The sequence below is a fragment of the Bos indicus genome, chromosome 13 (genome assembly GCF_029378745.1).
Source record: "Bos indicus isolate NIAB-ARS_2022 breed Sahiwal x Tharparkar chromosome 13, NIAB-ARS_B.indTharparkar_mat_pri_1.0, whole genome shotgun sequence".
Classification (NCBI taxonomy): Eukaryota; Metazoa; Chordata; class Mammalia; order Artiodactyla; family Bovidae; genus Bos; species Bos indicus.
The window spans coordinates 2,449,662-2,463,349 of record NC_091772.1 but is presented as its reverse complement, the minus strand read 5'-3'; the positions used below and the strand labels follow the sequence as shown (position 1 = coordinate 2,463,349).

The 13,688-nt window shown below is 43.4% G+C and overlaps 1 protein-coding gene across 1 annotated transcript in view; it reads left to right on the top strand.

Moving 5' to 3' along the window:
- Window positions 1-13,485, top strand: part of PAK5 (p21 (RAC1) activated kinase 5) — a 421,808-nt gene extending 408,323 nt beyond the window's left edge. The window contains exons 8-10 of the mRNA XM_019973040.2: window positions 6,570-6,695; window positions 8,708-8,842; window positions 11,071-13,485. Of these exons, the coding sequence (XP_019828599.1) occupies window positions 6,570-6,695; window positions 8,708-8,842; window positions 11,071-11,226 (417 nt within the window). The 3' untranslated portion in view covers window positions 11,227-13,485. The remainder of the gene's footprint in view (window positions 1-6,569; window positions 6,696-8,707; window positions 8,843-11,070) is intronic.
- The last annotated feature ends 203 nt before the right edge of the window (window positions 13,486-13,688 follow it).

Here is a 13,688-nt window from a genome sequence, read left to right as displayed (position 1 = left end):
GGGCAACAAGAATTATGGACCAGTTACCAGGGCCATAGGCCGCTCTCTTTGTTTTTGCCACACCATGTGGCTTGCAGGATCTTAGTTCCCTGAGGAGTGGTTGAACCCAGGCCCCAGCGATGAAAGTGCCAAGTCCTAACCACTGGACTGTGAGTGAATTCCCAGGGCACTCTTCTTTATACCACATGGAAATTACATGATCTGAAGCATCTGAGTATGACTCTTGGTATGCCAAAGCAATTGAGAAAAATCATCTCTCTGTTACACCAGCTTTCTCTAACATTCCCTCTGGAGCAATCCAATTTGAGGGAGTCCCACCCCAAACCACACTCCACAAGTCTTGGCCTGATTGGTGAGAAGATCATAAATAAGGAAATGGAAAAAGAAAAAAAAAACACATTAATAATTTCCAAAACATTACCTCCATTTCATCTGTGTTACAGCTTTGATTCTAGAAGCAGTTGTCTTTGGTAAGTCAGTGATGATTTTACAAGGAAAAACAATGTATCTTTGTCATGTAATCTCCTGTCTCATGTATGTGTGTATATTGTATATGCACAATCCTGTCCGACTCTTGCAAGTCTTTGAACTGTAGCCCTCTAGGCTCTGCTGTCCATGGGACTTTCCAGATAAGAATACTGAAGTGGGTTGCCATTTCCTCCTCCAGGGGATCTTCCCAACCCAGGGATCAAATCCATGTCTCCTGTGTCTCTCTCCTGCATTGCAGGCAGATTCTTTACCCACTCAGCCATTGGGGAAGCCATATTCTGTATATAAAAACTCATATATGTGTCAATATCAAAGAAAGTCGATCTAATAGCATGCATTTTGTTGAGTACCTACTGCTTTCCCAGATCTTAACAAACGCAGTATGGCTTCACAATTAAAAGACAGATCTATTGCCCCTGAGCAATGTCATTCCTAGCTGGAGTGACAACATCAGCATCGGGAACAGTTCAAAGGTAAATGAGTGCTGCTGCTGCTGCTAACGGAGACGGCGATGGTGCCCGCTCCAGTGCTCCTGCCTGGAGAACCCCAGGGAGGGGGAGCCTGGAGGGCTGCAGTCCACGGGGTCGCGAAGACTCGGACACGACTGAGCGACTTCACGTTCACTTTTCACTTTCATGCATTAGAGAAGGCGACGGCACCCACTCCAGTGCTCCTGCCTGGAGAATCCCAGGGAGGGGGAGCCTGGAGGGCTGCAGTCCATGGGGTCGAGAAGAGTCGGACACGACTGAGCAACTTCACGTTCACTTTTCACTTTCATGCATTGGAGAAGGCGATGGCGCCCACTCCAGTGCTCTCGCCTGGAGAACCCCAGGGAGGGAGGGGCCTGGAGGGCTGCAGTCCATGGGGTCGAGAAGAGTCAGACACGACTGAGCGACTTCACGTTCACTTTTCACTTTCATGCATTGGAGAAGGCAATGGCACCCCACTCCAGTGCTCTTGCCTGGAGAATCCCATGGACAGAGGAGCCTGGTGGGCTGCAGTCCATGGGGTCGAGAAGAGTCGGACATGACTGAGTGACTTCACGTTCATTTTTCACTTTCATGCATTGGAGAAGGAAATGGCAACCCACTCCAGTGCTCCTGCCTGGAGAATCCCAGGGACGGGGGAGCCTGGAGGGCTGCAGTCCATGGGGTCTCGAAGAGTCGGACACGACTGAACGGCTTCACGTTCACTTTTCACTTTCATGCATTGGAGAAGGCGACGGCACCCACTCCAGTGCTCCTGCCTGGAGAATCCCAGGGACGGGGGAGCCTGGAGGGCTGCAGTCCATGGGGTCTCGAAGAGTCGGACACGACTGAGCGGCTTCACGTTCACTTTTCACTTTCATGCATTGGAGAAGGCGATGGCGCCCACTCCAGTGCTCCTGCCTGGAGAATCCCAGGGACGGGGGAGCCTGGTGGGCTGCGGTCTATGGGGTTGCGCAGAGTCAGACACGACTGAAGCGACATAGCAGCAGCAGCACCTGCTGCTGCTAAGTCACTTCAGTCGTGTCCGCTGCTGCTGCTGCTGCTGCTGCTATGTCACTTCAGTCGTATCCGACTCTTAGCGACCCCATGGACTGCAGCCTACCAGGCTCCTCCGTCCATGGGATTTTCCAGGCAAGAGTACTGGAGTGGGGTGCTAAATTCTCACAAATTTGGAGATCAGATCAATAAGGGCTCCTAAGAAAAATTCTAGAGAAAGTGAGAAGTGATCAGGGCCTTGAGGTATGCTTAAGTGAATATGCTTTCCCACTAAGTTTAGGAAAAAGGCAAAGATGTCCCCGTTCACCATTCTTTTTCAACAGCATACTGGAAGCACTAGCTGATGCAATAAAATAAGGAAAGGGATAACAGGTATACAGATTGAGAAAGAAGAAATTAAAACTCTCTTTGATCATAGATGACATGATCACCTATGTAGAAAATCTGAAAGAATCAACAAGAAAAACTAGAACTAATAAGTGATGATAATAAGGTTGCAGGATAAGAAGGACTCAGTACTATCAAGATGTTCTTTCCAACCTGACCCATAAATTCAATATAATCTTCAGTCAAAGTCTCAGTGAGTTGTTTTGTAGGTATTGACATATTGACTCGAAAGTTTATCAGTTCAGTTCATTTGCTCAGTCATGTCCAACTCTTTGCAACCCCATGGACTGTAGGACATCAGACTTCCCTGTCTGTCATCAGACCAATAAAACAGACTAGACAGCCCAGGAATAGACCCACATAAACAGAGTCAACTAACCTTTGACGAGGGCGTAAAGGCAGCACAGGACGTCCTAGGTGGCGCTACTGCCAAAGAACACGCCTGGCGATAAAGGCGATGCCTGAGATGTGGGTGCGACCTCTGAGTCGGGAAGATCTCCTGGGGAAGGGCATGGTGAACCACTCCAGTATTCTTTCCTGAGGAATCCTATGGACAGAGGAGCCTAGCAGGGTCACAGTCCATAGGGCCACAAAGAGCTGGACACGACTGAAGACAATGGAGCAAAGACTGTCTTTTCAACAAATGGTACTGGAACAACTGGATATCCACATGCTCAAAAAATAAATCTAGACATGGATCTTACACCCTTCACAAGAATTAACTCTATGTAGAAGCATACACTGGATGGATGTGTAGTTTTAGAATGAAGGAGAGAAATCTGCATTAAGCCTGGGAGGGAAAAAAAAGTATCTAGCAAAAGCACATAAAAAGAGAAGAGGTGAGCACTGGGACCTGAACTCCAGGAAGCCCCAGTATTAAGGTGTGGGCAGCAGAGACAGAGCCAGAAAAAAAGACCGAAAACAGTTCAGAGATGTATAAAGAGAATCAAGGGAGAATGTGTACCTTAGAGACCATACTTTTGATTTATGGCAATTTTCACTTCAAATGACCACTCTGAACCATTGCCAAAAAATGCCTGAAGCATTTTTTTAATGCATTCCATTATCACCAGTAATCCTAAGTAGCAATCCTCTCCAATCAGATCAGATCATCATGAGCAGGAATCAGGCCTCGCAGAAATAAACTGAATCCTGGTCACCTGGAATATATAACCTGGCGGGTTTCCTAATGGTGCAGTGTGTTCTTAAGAGTATTCTTAAAAGTTCTGGGCAAGAAAACTCAGGGTTTTCTTTTTTGATGACCTCTAAAATAAACAACATATGTGCATGCACAATGGGTAATTAAATTGAACACTTTGAACTCCTAATAACTAATTGTTAACACCCAGTTTCTATGCCCATATTTCCATTGGCAACTTGAGTTATCCTGAGAGAGGAGGAAAAGCAAAAGAAAAGGGCAGCCTATGCCTACAGTGGTTTCCCAGCATACTTTACAAATGGGGTCTTGTAATAATTCAAACATAGAAATGAGGTTGGTTATTTGAATCATCTCAAGGTACTTAGAAATCCAAATGTGTTCAGTGGGAAAAAACCTAAACTGTAGCAGTTTGTACAAAACTTGCTTTATGACTAGCAGTTTATTTGCACTAAAGCATCATCAGTTCAGTTCAGTCTCTCAGTCGTGTCCAATTCTTTGCGACCCTATGAATTGCAGCATGCCAGGCCTCCCTGCCCATCAACAGCTCCCGGAGTTCACACAAACTCATGTCCATTGAGTCGGTGATGCCATCCAGCCATCTCATCTTCTGTAGTCCCCTTCTCCTCCTGCCCCCAACCCATCCCAGCATCAGAGTCTTTTCCAATGAGTCAACTCTTCACATGAGGTGGCCAAAGTATTGGAGTTTCAGCTTTAGCATCAATCCTTCCAAAGAAATCCCAGGACTGATCTCCTTCAGAATGGACTGGTTGGATCTCCTTGCAGTCCAAGGGACTCTCAAGAGTCTTCTCCAACACCACAGTTCAAAAGCATCAATTCTTTGGCACTCAGCTTTCTTCACACTCCAACTCTCACTTCTATACATGACCACTGGAAAAACCATAGCCTTGACTAGACGGACCTTTGTTGGCATAGTAATGTCTGTGCTTTTCAATATGCTATCTAGGTTGGTCATAACTTTCCTTCCAAGGAGTAAGCGTCTTTTAATTTCATGGCTGCAGTCACCATCTGCAGTGATTTTGGAGACCAGAAAAGTAAAGTCTGACACTGTTTCCACTGTTTCCCCATCTATTTCCCATGAAGTGATGGGACCAGATGCCATGATCTTCGTCTTCTGAATGTTGAGCTTTAAGCCAACTTTTTCACTCTCCACTTTCACTTTCATCAAGAGGCTTTTTAGTTCCTCTTCACTTTCTGCCATAAGGGTGGTGTCATCTGAGGTTATTGATATTTCTCCTGGCAATGTTGATTCCAGCTTGTGCTTCTTCCAGCCCAGTGTTTCTCATGATGCACTCTGCATGTAAGTCAAATAAGTAGGGTGACAATATACAGCCTAGACGTACTCCTTTTCCTATTTGGAACCAGTCTGTTGTTCCATGTCCAGTTCTAACTGCTGCTTCCTGACCTGCATATAGGTTTCTCAAGAGGCAGGTCAGGTGGTCTGGTATTCCCATCTCTTTCAGAATTTTCCACAGTTTATTGTGATCCACATAGTCAAAGGCTTTGGCGTAGTCAATGAAGCAGAAGTAGACGTTTTTCTGGAACTCTCTTGCTTTTTCCATGATCCAGCGGATGCTGGCAATTTGATCTCTGGTTCCCCTGCCTTTTCTAAAACCAGCTTGAACATCTAGAAGTTCACAGTTCACGTATTGCTGAAGCCTGGCTTGGAGAATTTTGAGCATTACTTTACTAGTGTGTGAGATGAGTGCAATTGTGCAGTAGTTCGAGCATTCTTTGGCATTGCCTTTCTTTGGGATTGGAATGAAAACTGACCTTTTCCAGTCCTGCGGCCACTGCTGAGTTTTCCAAATTTGCTGGCATATTGAGTGCAGCACTTTCACAGCATCATCTTTCAGGATTTGGAATAGCTCAACTGGAATTCCATCACCTCCACTAGCTTTGTTTGTAGTGACACTTTCTAAGGCCCACTTGACTTCACATTCCTGGATGTCTGGCTCTAGGTGAGTGATCACACCATCATGATTATCTTGGCTGTGAAGCTCTTTTTTGTACAGTTCTTCTGTGTATTCTTGCCACCTCTTCTTAATATCTTCTGTTTCTGTTAGGTCCATACCATTTCTGTCCTTTATCGAGCCCATCTTTGCATGAAATGTTCCCTTGGTATCTCTAATGTTCTTGAAGAGATGTCTAGTCTTTCCCATTCTGTTGTTTTCCTCTATTTCTTTGCATTGATCACTAAGAAAGGCTTTTTTATCTCTCCTACATTAAATGGAAGTAGTGGCCTTGAATTTTGATGAGTTTCTTGTTTTGGGTGTATTATATTATTTCATGATTGTATAAAAAGATAGCAGTAGCTAAACATTTGAAAGTCAGTCCTGGTGGGGCCATGAGAGTTATTTTCATTAAAATGGGTTGTGCTTTTCCAACAAAAGGGTCTGAGAGCCCCTTCTCTGATATATCCAAGACCTGTGAAGGATAAGATGATTTTGCTTTGAAGCTGAAACTTGTGTTATATTTCTACATTTTGAAGCCAGTATATTTTTATGATTTATTTTATTGAAGTATAGTTGATTTACAATGTTGCCTTAATTTCTGTTATTCAACAAAGTGGTTCAATTGTACATGTGTGTATATACATGTGTGTATATACATGTGTGTATATACATGTGTGTACATATATGTGTATATATATATTCTTTTTCATATTCTCTTCCATTGTGGTTTGTCATGATACTGAGTACAGGTCCCTGTGCTACACAGCAGGACCTTGCTGTTTGTCCATCTTATACACGCCCTTTGCATCTGCTGATCCCAGCCCCCCATCTGCCCATCCTCCCCTCCCTGGCAACCACAACTCCCTTCTCTTTGTCTGAGTCTGTTTCTTTTTCATAGATAAGTTCATTTGTATTGTTTGTTCTAGGTTCCACATATAAGTGATACCATACGGTATTTGTCTCTCTCTTTCTGACTTACTTCATTAGTATGAAAATCTCTAGGTCCCTCCATCTTGCCCCAATTGTTGAAGCCAGTATTTTTCAATGGTTAGTTTTTTGCATTCCTTTCCTTTTCAGATCAAGCTGTCTGACTTTGGTTTCTGTGCTCAAGTTTCCAAAGAGGTGCCAAAGAGGAAATCCTTGGTTGGTACACCCTACTGGATGGCACCTGAGGTGATTTCTAGGCTGCCATATGGGACAGAGGTAAGGAGGTGATGGTTGTTGCTGGGGAGTGGGCAGGGCCTGGCTGAGATGCAAGGGTTCTGAGCTCGTTAATGACCCCAGGAGACCAGCTTGATAACTTTTAACTCCACATTCGATTGCCATTCACTAGGCTTTTCACAGAGCAAGTTGTGGCAGAAGAGAGTCTGTCCACCCTTGGGGTGTCACGACAGCATTGATCGAACAGTATGCATAGGTCCCAAATGGGCAGTGGGGAAGAGGCACTCCACTCTCATCTAACCCCTAGGGCCAGTGCAACCTGAAAAGTGGCTGGAGACTCACAGATGAGCAGGTGTGTTCAGAGGATACAGGGTCAGAGAAAGCTCCACAGATTGGGGTGAATATTTGGGTGAGAAATAATGTTTTCCCATTGGAAAAAATTATATATGAATATTGAAACATATTTTAAAATATGGCACAATTTCTGTTTGTTCTGGAAAGGAAATAACCTCTCATAATCTATTTTGGTTGTTACTGACTTTTAAATTTTAAAAAATTGTCTTTTTTTTACTGAATTATTCTTTAAATCCTACAATTTACAACTTTCAAAAAATTTCACACACATGATTCCATACAATCCCATAGTAACCTTCTGGGTTTTTTTAATTCTCCTGTCCCCTTATTGCCCCTCCCTCCTTCCCTCTTCCCACTTGTAACCATAAGTTTGTTCTCTATTAGTCTGGTTCTTTTTTGTTTTATTCACTGGTTTGTTGCATTTTTTAGATTCCACACATAAGTGATGTCATACATTTTTTAGATTCCACACATATTTGTCTTTCTCTATCTGACTTTCTTCACTTAACATAATACCTTCCAAGTCCATCAGTGTTATTGCAAATGGAAGCATTTCATTCCTTTTTATGACTAATATTCCATTGTATGTATACCCCGTCTTTTTGTATCCATGCATCTGCTGATGGACACTTGAGTTGCTCCCATACCTGCTCCTACTGTATTAAGGGACAAGGTTTGGATACATAAAATGAGGGGCAGAAGTGGAGGAGGGCTCTCGGGGGAGGGAACGGTGTGAATAAAGCTCTGAGACACGCACACACAAGGGAGGCAAGGAGCACGTTCGCCTGGGCACGGCGTTTCCGCACACCGTGGTGCGGGAGACAGTCTTAGAGTGGGGAGCAGAGGCAGGGTCGTGCACCAGTGAGCGGAGGACAGCGGCCGGACTGCCGGCGGACTCTCCTTCCCTGGTGTGCTGCCCTTGGATAAGTATGCCTCTTGCTTATGTCACCGTGGTCCCGAGAGCATCAGCTCTCAGTGGAGGTCACTTCTGGGCGAGAGCAGGAATGCAGCTCACCGATAAGAGGTGTAATGAGGGAGGAGGGAGCCGCCAGGGCCCGGGAATTTATAGCAGCTCTGGCACCTCATTGCCCTGACTTCCCATTCTTTAACCAGGAAGGATTGCTTGTCATCTCTTTCTTTCCTTTCCTCCAGTCCCTGACAATGGTTTTACAGAATACAGTTTTGTGTACACTGCGTCAGAGTGATAAAACACAAAGGGAAAAACCTAAATATGGCAGCAAAGAACTTAAAAAATCAACTTAATAAAAGAATCAGAATATATTGTGTTGTGCAGTGTAGCTCTTTGGAGTTTGTTATGAATATGCCAAAAACTTTTCTTATTTTTTTCTGGTTTAAATGTAATTTTCTTCTCTGTTTGTAACATAAAACTTTGAATGGCTTTCTCATCTGACCTGATAAAAAACAGGATTTTTTTAAAGGTTCTGAACTTCAGAGTAGTAAGACATTCACATGTACCTAACTGTCAGAATCTTCACTGAAGTTGCCTTTAAAAAGCAGGCGAAGACCAGTAGCAAACACTTGGTCACTCAACCGTTCAGCCGATAAATCTGAATTGTAGATTTTGAGAAGTTACAAATACCGTATGAATTTATGAATGAGTATGAATCTACTGGGTTCCCTGGCCATACTCAACCTTTCAGAAAGTTCTCTTTGCCTGAGATAATCACTGTGCCTAACAGGTGGACATCTGGTCCCTTGGGATCATGGTGATCGAGATGATTGATGGTGAGCCCCCCTACTTCAACGAGCCCCCCCTCCAGGCCATGCGGCGGATCCGGGACAGTTTACCTCCAAGAGTGAAGGACCTCCACAAGGTGAGAAGCAATATCCATTGCTGAAATTCCATATTGTTCTTTGATTTTTCCTTCTCTCTGAAATGTTAAAGACTGGCATATCACATCTGGGAGTAGATCCTGGTTTCTAGACATGGACCTTGTTTTGTTTTTTTAATTTACTTTTTAGTCACTTCTAAGTGCTCTATTAGCTTCTGCTGTACAGCATCACAAATCAGCTGTAAGTGTACATGTATCCTCTTCCTCTTGATCCTCCCTCCCACCCCCCACTCACCCTGCCAGGTCGTCACCGAGCACCAGGCTGAGCTCTCTGTGCTGCAGTAGCTTCTCGTAGCTGCCTGTTATGGAATTAGAGTTGTTGAGTTCAGATCTCTGCTCTTCTTGTTCACTCCCTTGGGCAAGTGAGTTTGCCCCTCCCTCTCTGAAGCTCCTTTGTGAAAGTGGGCACATGAGCTCCTCTCCCATGGGTGGTTGCCTCTCAGCACTTCTGCACTGGGAATTTAAGGCACGCTGGGGGTGTTCTAATGACCAGGACATCCCAGCTCAAAGCCCCACATTTCCTGACTCTCAGAGGGGTTGCATTCTAGTTGGGGAAGCAGATAACAAACTACACACAATGGATGATCAAAATAATTTTAGAGAGTGGTACATGCCAGGAAATGAATAAAACGCTGTGAGGTGATTGAGGCGGGCAGAAAGGAATTGGGAGATAGTTTTGGCCGAGTGTTGAAGGGAGTCCTGTCAAGGGACTGGAGCCTGATTGTCAAAAAGGAGCAAGTCATGCAAAGATCTGGGATAAAAACATCCCAGGTGTAGGGAGGAGCAGTTTGAAGACCCTCAGCCAGGGCAAAGTGAGCAAGGTGAAGGATGAGGCATGTCAGAGGGTGGACAGGGGCTAGATAGTACAGGGCAATGAGCAACATGGTGAGGGAACCAGCGAGGGTCTTTCCTGGTTTCCAGGCATCATCAAGTAGAGCCAAGCTCAGAAAAAAATGATGCTAAGTCAACAAACCACCACTGTGCAGCCACCAGTGGGGCTGGGCTTGCTGAGAGAGCTGTTTCCACAGATTAGCACTAAAAATACCGACCATCCCACTACCCACCAGATACTAAGAGGGAGAGAATTGTTTGTGACAGCATCCCCTCTCCCCTCATCCCTACACCTTAGGGAAGAGGCCCTGGAGAATCACTCATGTAGGCTGGGTGGACCTGCAACAAAGTGGGGAAGCTGCTTGAATTGAACAAAAGCGTGAAAATTTTACAACATTGGACAGTTTAAATAATGTGCTGTGCTCAATAGTGTCTGACTCTTTGTGACCCCCTGGATTGTAGCCCACCAGGCTCTTCTGTTCATGGGATTTCCCAGGCAAGAATACTGGAGTGGGTTGCCATACCCTCCTCCAGGGGACCTTCTTAACCCAGGGAACCTGGGTAGGAGTATGGAATATATAGGTGTGTGGGTATATGTGTGTGTGTGTGCATGCGTGTGTTTGTGTGTGTTTTAAAGAATTACTGTAAAACATATGCTTTTTATGTACTTGAATGTACATGAGCTATACTGCAAAAAAGTAAATTACAAGAAACTAAAGGACAAATGCTATCTGTTGTCACATTCCTTAGGGAAATTTGTTTCTCTTCAAGAAAGGAATTCCAGGAACTTCCCTGGCAGTCCAGTGGTTAAGACTTCCCTTCCAATGCAGGGGTTGTGGGTTTGACCCCTGACCTGTGAGCTAAGATCCTATAAGCCTTGAGGCCAGAAAAATAAAAAAGCATAAGGCAGAAGCAATATTGTAACCAATTCAATAAAGACTTGAAAACTGGTCCACATTAAAAAAAAGTCTTTAAAAAAAAAAGGGAATTGCACAAAGCCTAGATGGCTATGTGGTTAGAAAAATAAACAAATAAAACTCATTCCATGTTTATAACACTGCTCATCAAATGTGTGTGACCACCATCTGAACATAGTGGGTTCACCATAAGAGCTGCTGTTGTCTCTTAATTAGTACGTATTTTTGTTGTACTGTCATTTACTCCTAGTATTTCAGGTTTGAAAACGATAAGGAAAACAGCGTGTGTTAAGAAAGGCAATGCCTGCTTTTGCTCCCATGAGCTCTTTCTCTTCAAGCTGACTGTCTGGAATTTGGCCTTGTGGGCAGAAGGCTTTCCTGGGAGTTTGCTGGGAGGCCACTTGGGGGGCCTGGGTTGGGTCCCATCGTTAGTCCTCAGGAGGCCGTCCTCTGTCTCCGCAGGTCTCCTCAGTGCTGCGGGCGTTCCTAGACCTGATGCTGGTGCGGGAGCCCGCTCGGAGGGCCACAGCACAGGAGCTCCTCAGGCACCCGTTCCTGAAACTGGCGGGGCCGCCGTCCTGCATCGTTCCTCTCATGAGGCAATACCGGCATCACTGAGCGCAAGAGTCACAGAGGTGACGAAGCGAGATGAGGATGCGAGAACAGGTCGGGAGAATGCAGGGAACCGCAGAACATGCAGCAGGCCTGCGAGCCCAGACCAGCTGACTGATGACGACCGGCAGGGCTCGGCAGACCGGGGCGTCCTCTTGTGTCTTCAACAGGCATCTCTCCACTGACAGCTGGCACGCTCATTTGGGACATGGCTTTAATAAGTCATTATTATATTTTTCAGCCTTTCATCCAGCAAATCAGAAGGACTCAGTACAAACTCCGTTATGGTATATCCTAGCCACATGCAGGGTAATGCATAGGATTTTCTATATTGAAAGAATACTTTTCTGGCAAAAAAAAAAGAAAGGAAAACAAAAAGCACTTTTTTCTTAATGGTAGCGGTGTAATGTATTTTGCAATGAATTTGTAATTTTTCTGTACGATAGTTTTGATAATTTATAGTACTTTGATGTCACGTAGCCATTGTATCAGTTGAAGTAATACCTGTTTACTAGCAAGAGTTTGAAAAAAGTCTTTCCTACTTTTTTATCCCTTTCAGAGAACCAACGATTCTTTAGGAACTTTGAATACTGAATGACTCTCAATCACCGTCAGCTTTAGTAGAATATCTTTCTTATCTTAACAAGTGTCTTATGTGATGGAAGAAGACTTAAGAGTGATGGTGATGGGGGTGGGTGCACATTTCATTTATCCAACCAAAAATAATGCAGTGAAATTTGAGCCACGGTATACCACCAAAAATATTCCTTGGGAGAAAACGAAATATTTTGAAAAACCACATTTTCCTTCAAACCTATTAGTAGTAGTAAACCATCTTTTGCACGGCAGTATGTTCCCCCAGTACCTTCTCTTAAATGAGTATGATGTCCCCTTGTGGCCAAATTTCCCCTCCAAGGAGCAATTTCAGTGCTAGGATGGTTTGATGTATCTGTGGGAGGTGCTGAACTCCATGTTCTGCCCCTGTGCCATCTTGATTCAGCACCCCAGTGCTAGGGTCATTTGGACTTCATTCCCCAAATTGAATGTTTCTAGAAGACTGCGAGAATTCTAGTCTCACAGAAGGAAAAGAGAACAGGGCAAGATGTTTGGTTTTGTTTGCCACTGTTTTTAAAGCTCTGTATGCTGGCACACCAAACTCTTGTCTGTGCTTACCTTTGTACCGCAGTATTCATTGCTGTTGTTTTTGTACCGTACTGGAAGTCTGGACTCTAGAGGATGCATTAGGAAAAGGGGATTTTTCCCAGGTGTGATCTGAATTCAGTTGTGACCATGTTACGTGTTTCTGACATAGGAGAGTTGTGCTGCTGACTAGATCTTCTTGAATGTTGATAAACATGAATGACTACTACAATACATTTTGTGTTGCTTGTTGGAAGAATTTGCATGTTAACTGTAGGCCAATATAGATTTGCCTTTAAAACTCTGGAAAAGCTACATAGTCATCATTAGTTTCTATTAATTCTGCATCAAACAAAAGCCATTTGTTACCAAACTGGAAAACCAGAGGCTTTTCTTAATGACTTCACATACTGTAACAAACATGAATTTAAAATTTTGAAAATGCTCTGGCTACTCTAAGCCTAACTAAGTTTGTAATTAATAGGTTGCTAATTATTTATTATAGCTAAAAAGGAAAAAAAGGCATAAAATGACTTTCTACTGTTTAGATTTTCAGTTTTTCGCTAAACTGGAAATGCCTCATCATAAATAGGATCTATAATTTTTTTTCATAAAACACAACACACTCAATGTTATATGTAAAATATTAAAATATTAATATAAGGCTGTAAGAATGAAAATAATCTAAATCCAGAAAATGGCAGATATGGGAGAGATTGTATTCATTTAACCAGGACTATGTAGAAGTAGAAAGGAAGCAAAAAGAAAATCTTTTTTTAACCAGAGCAAATATTAAAAACCATTGCAGAAAATAGTGGATTTTGGATTCCAAACATTTTCGACAGTGTAATGGAGATTTTTCTGTAATTTTCTTATCACTGGGTCTTTTTTAAAGTATTCATTGAGCTTACCAAAAGTTACTGTAGCTTAAAAGGTTTTGTGAGCATTAACTATTGGCAGAAACTGCTCTTGCAAATAAAAATAAATGTTTGCCTTTTTTTCCACTGTGTCATTGGAAACTCTAGTGATTTCCTGAATTTGTTTCTTGAGTGACAAGAATGATGTCTTTATGACCTTGAGGAATCCAAATGAGTTGCTATAAAATTATATGTAATATCACATTGACATGAACCACAGATAAAAATTCCTATCCCCAGAGGTTACAAACATTGTAAGACAAGAATGCAGATACTACTATGAAGAAAAAAAATTTAATCCTGGAAGGCCAAATTCAAGGAAAGCTAGATTCATGGCCAAAGATTCCTACTCTACCTCTCTTGTTCCAAAGATGCTGGACTGATCTGAATGTTTTTACCCACAAAAGATAT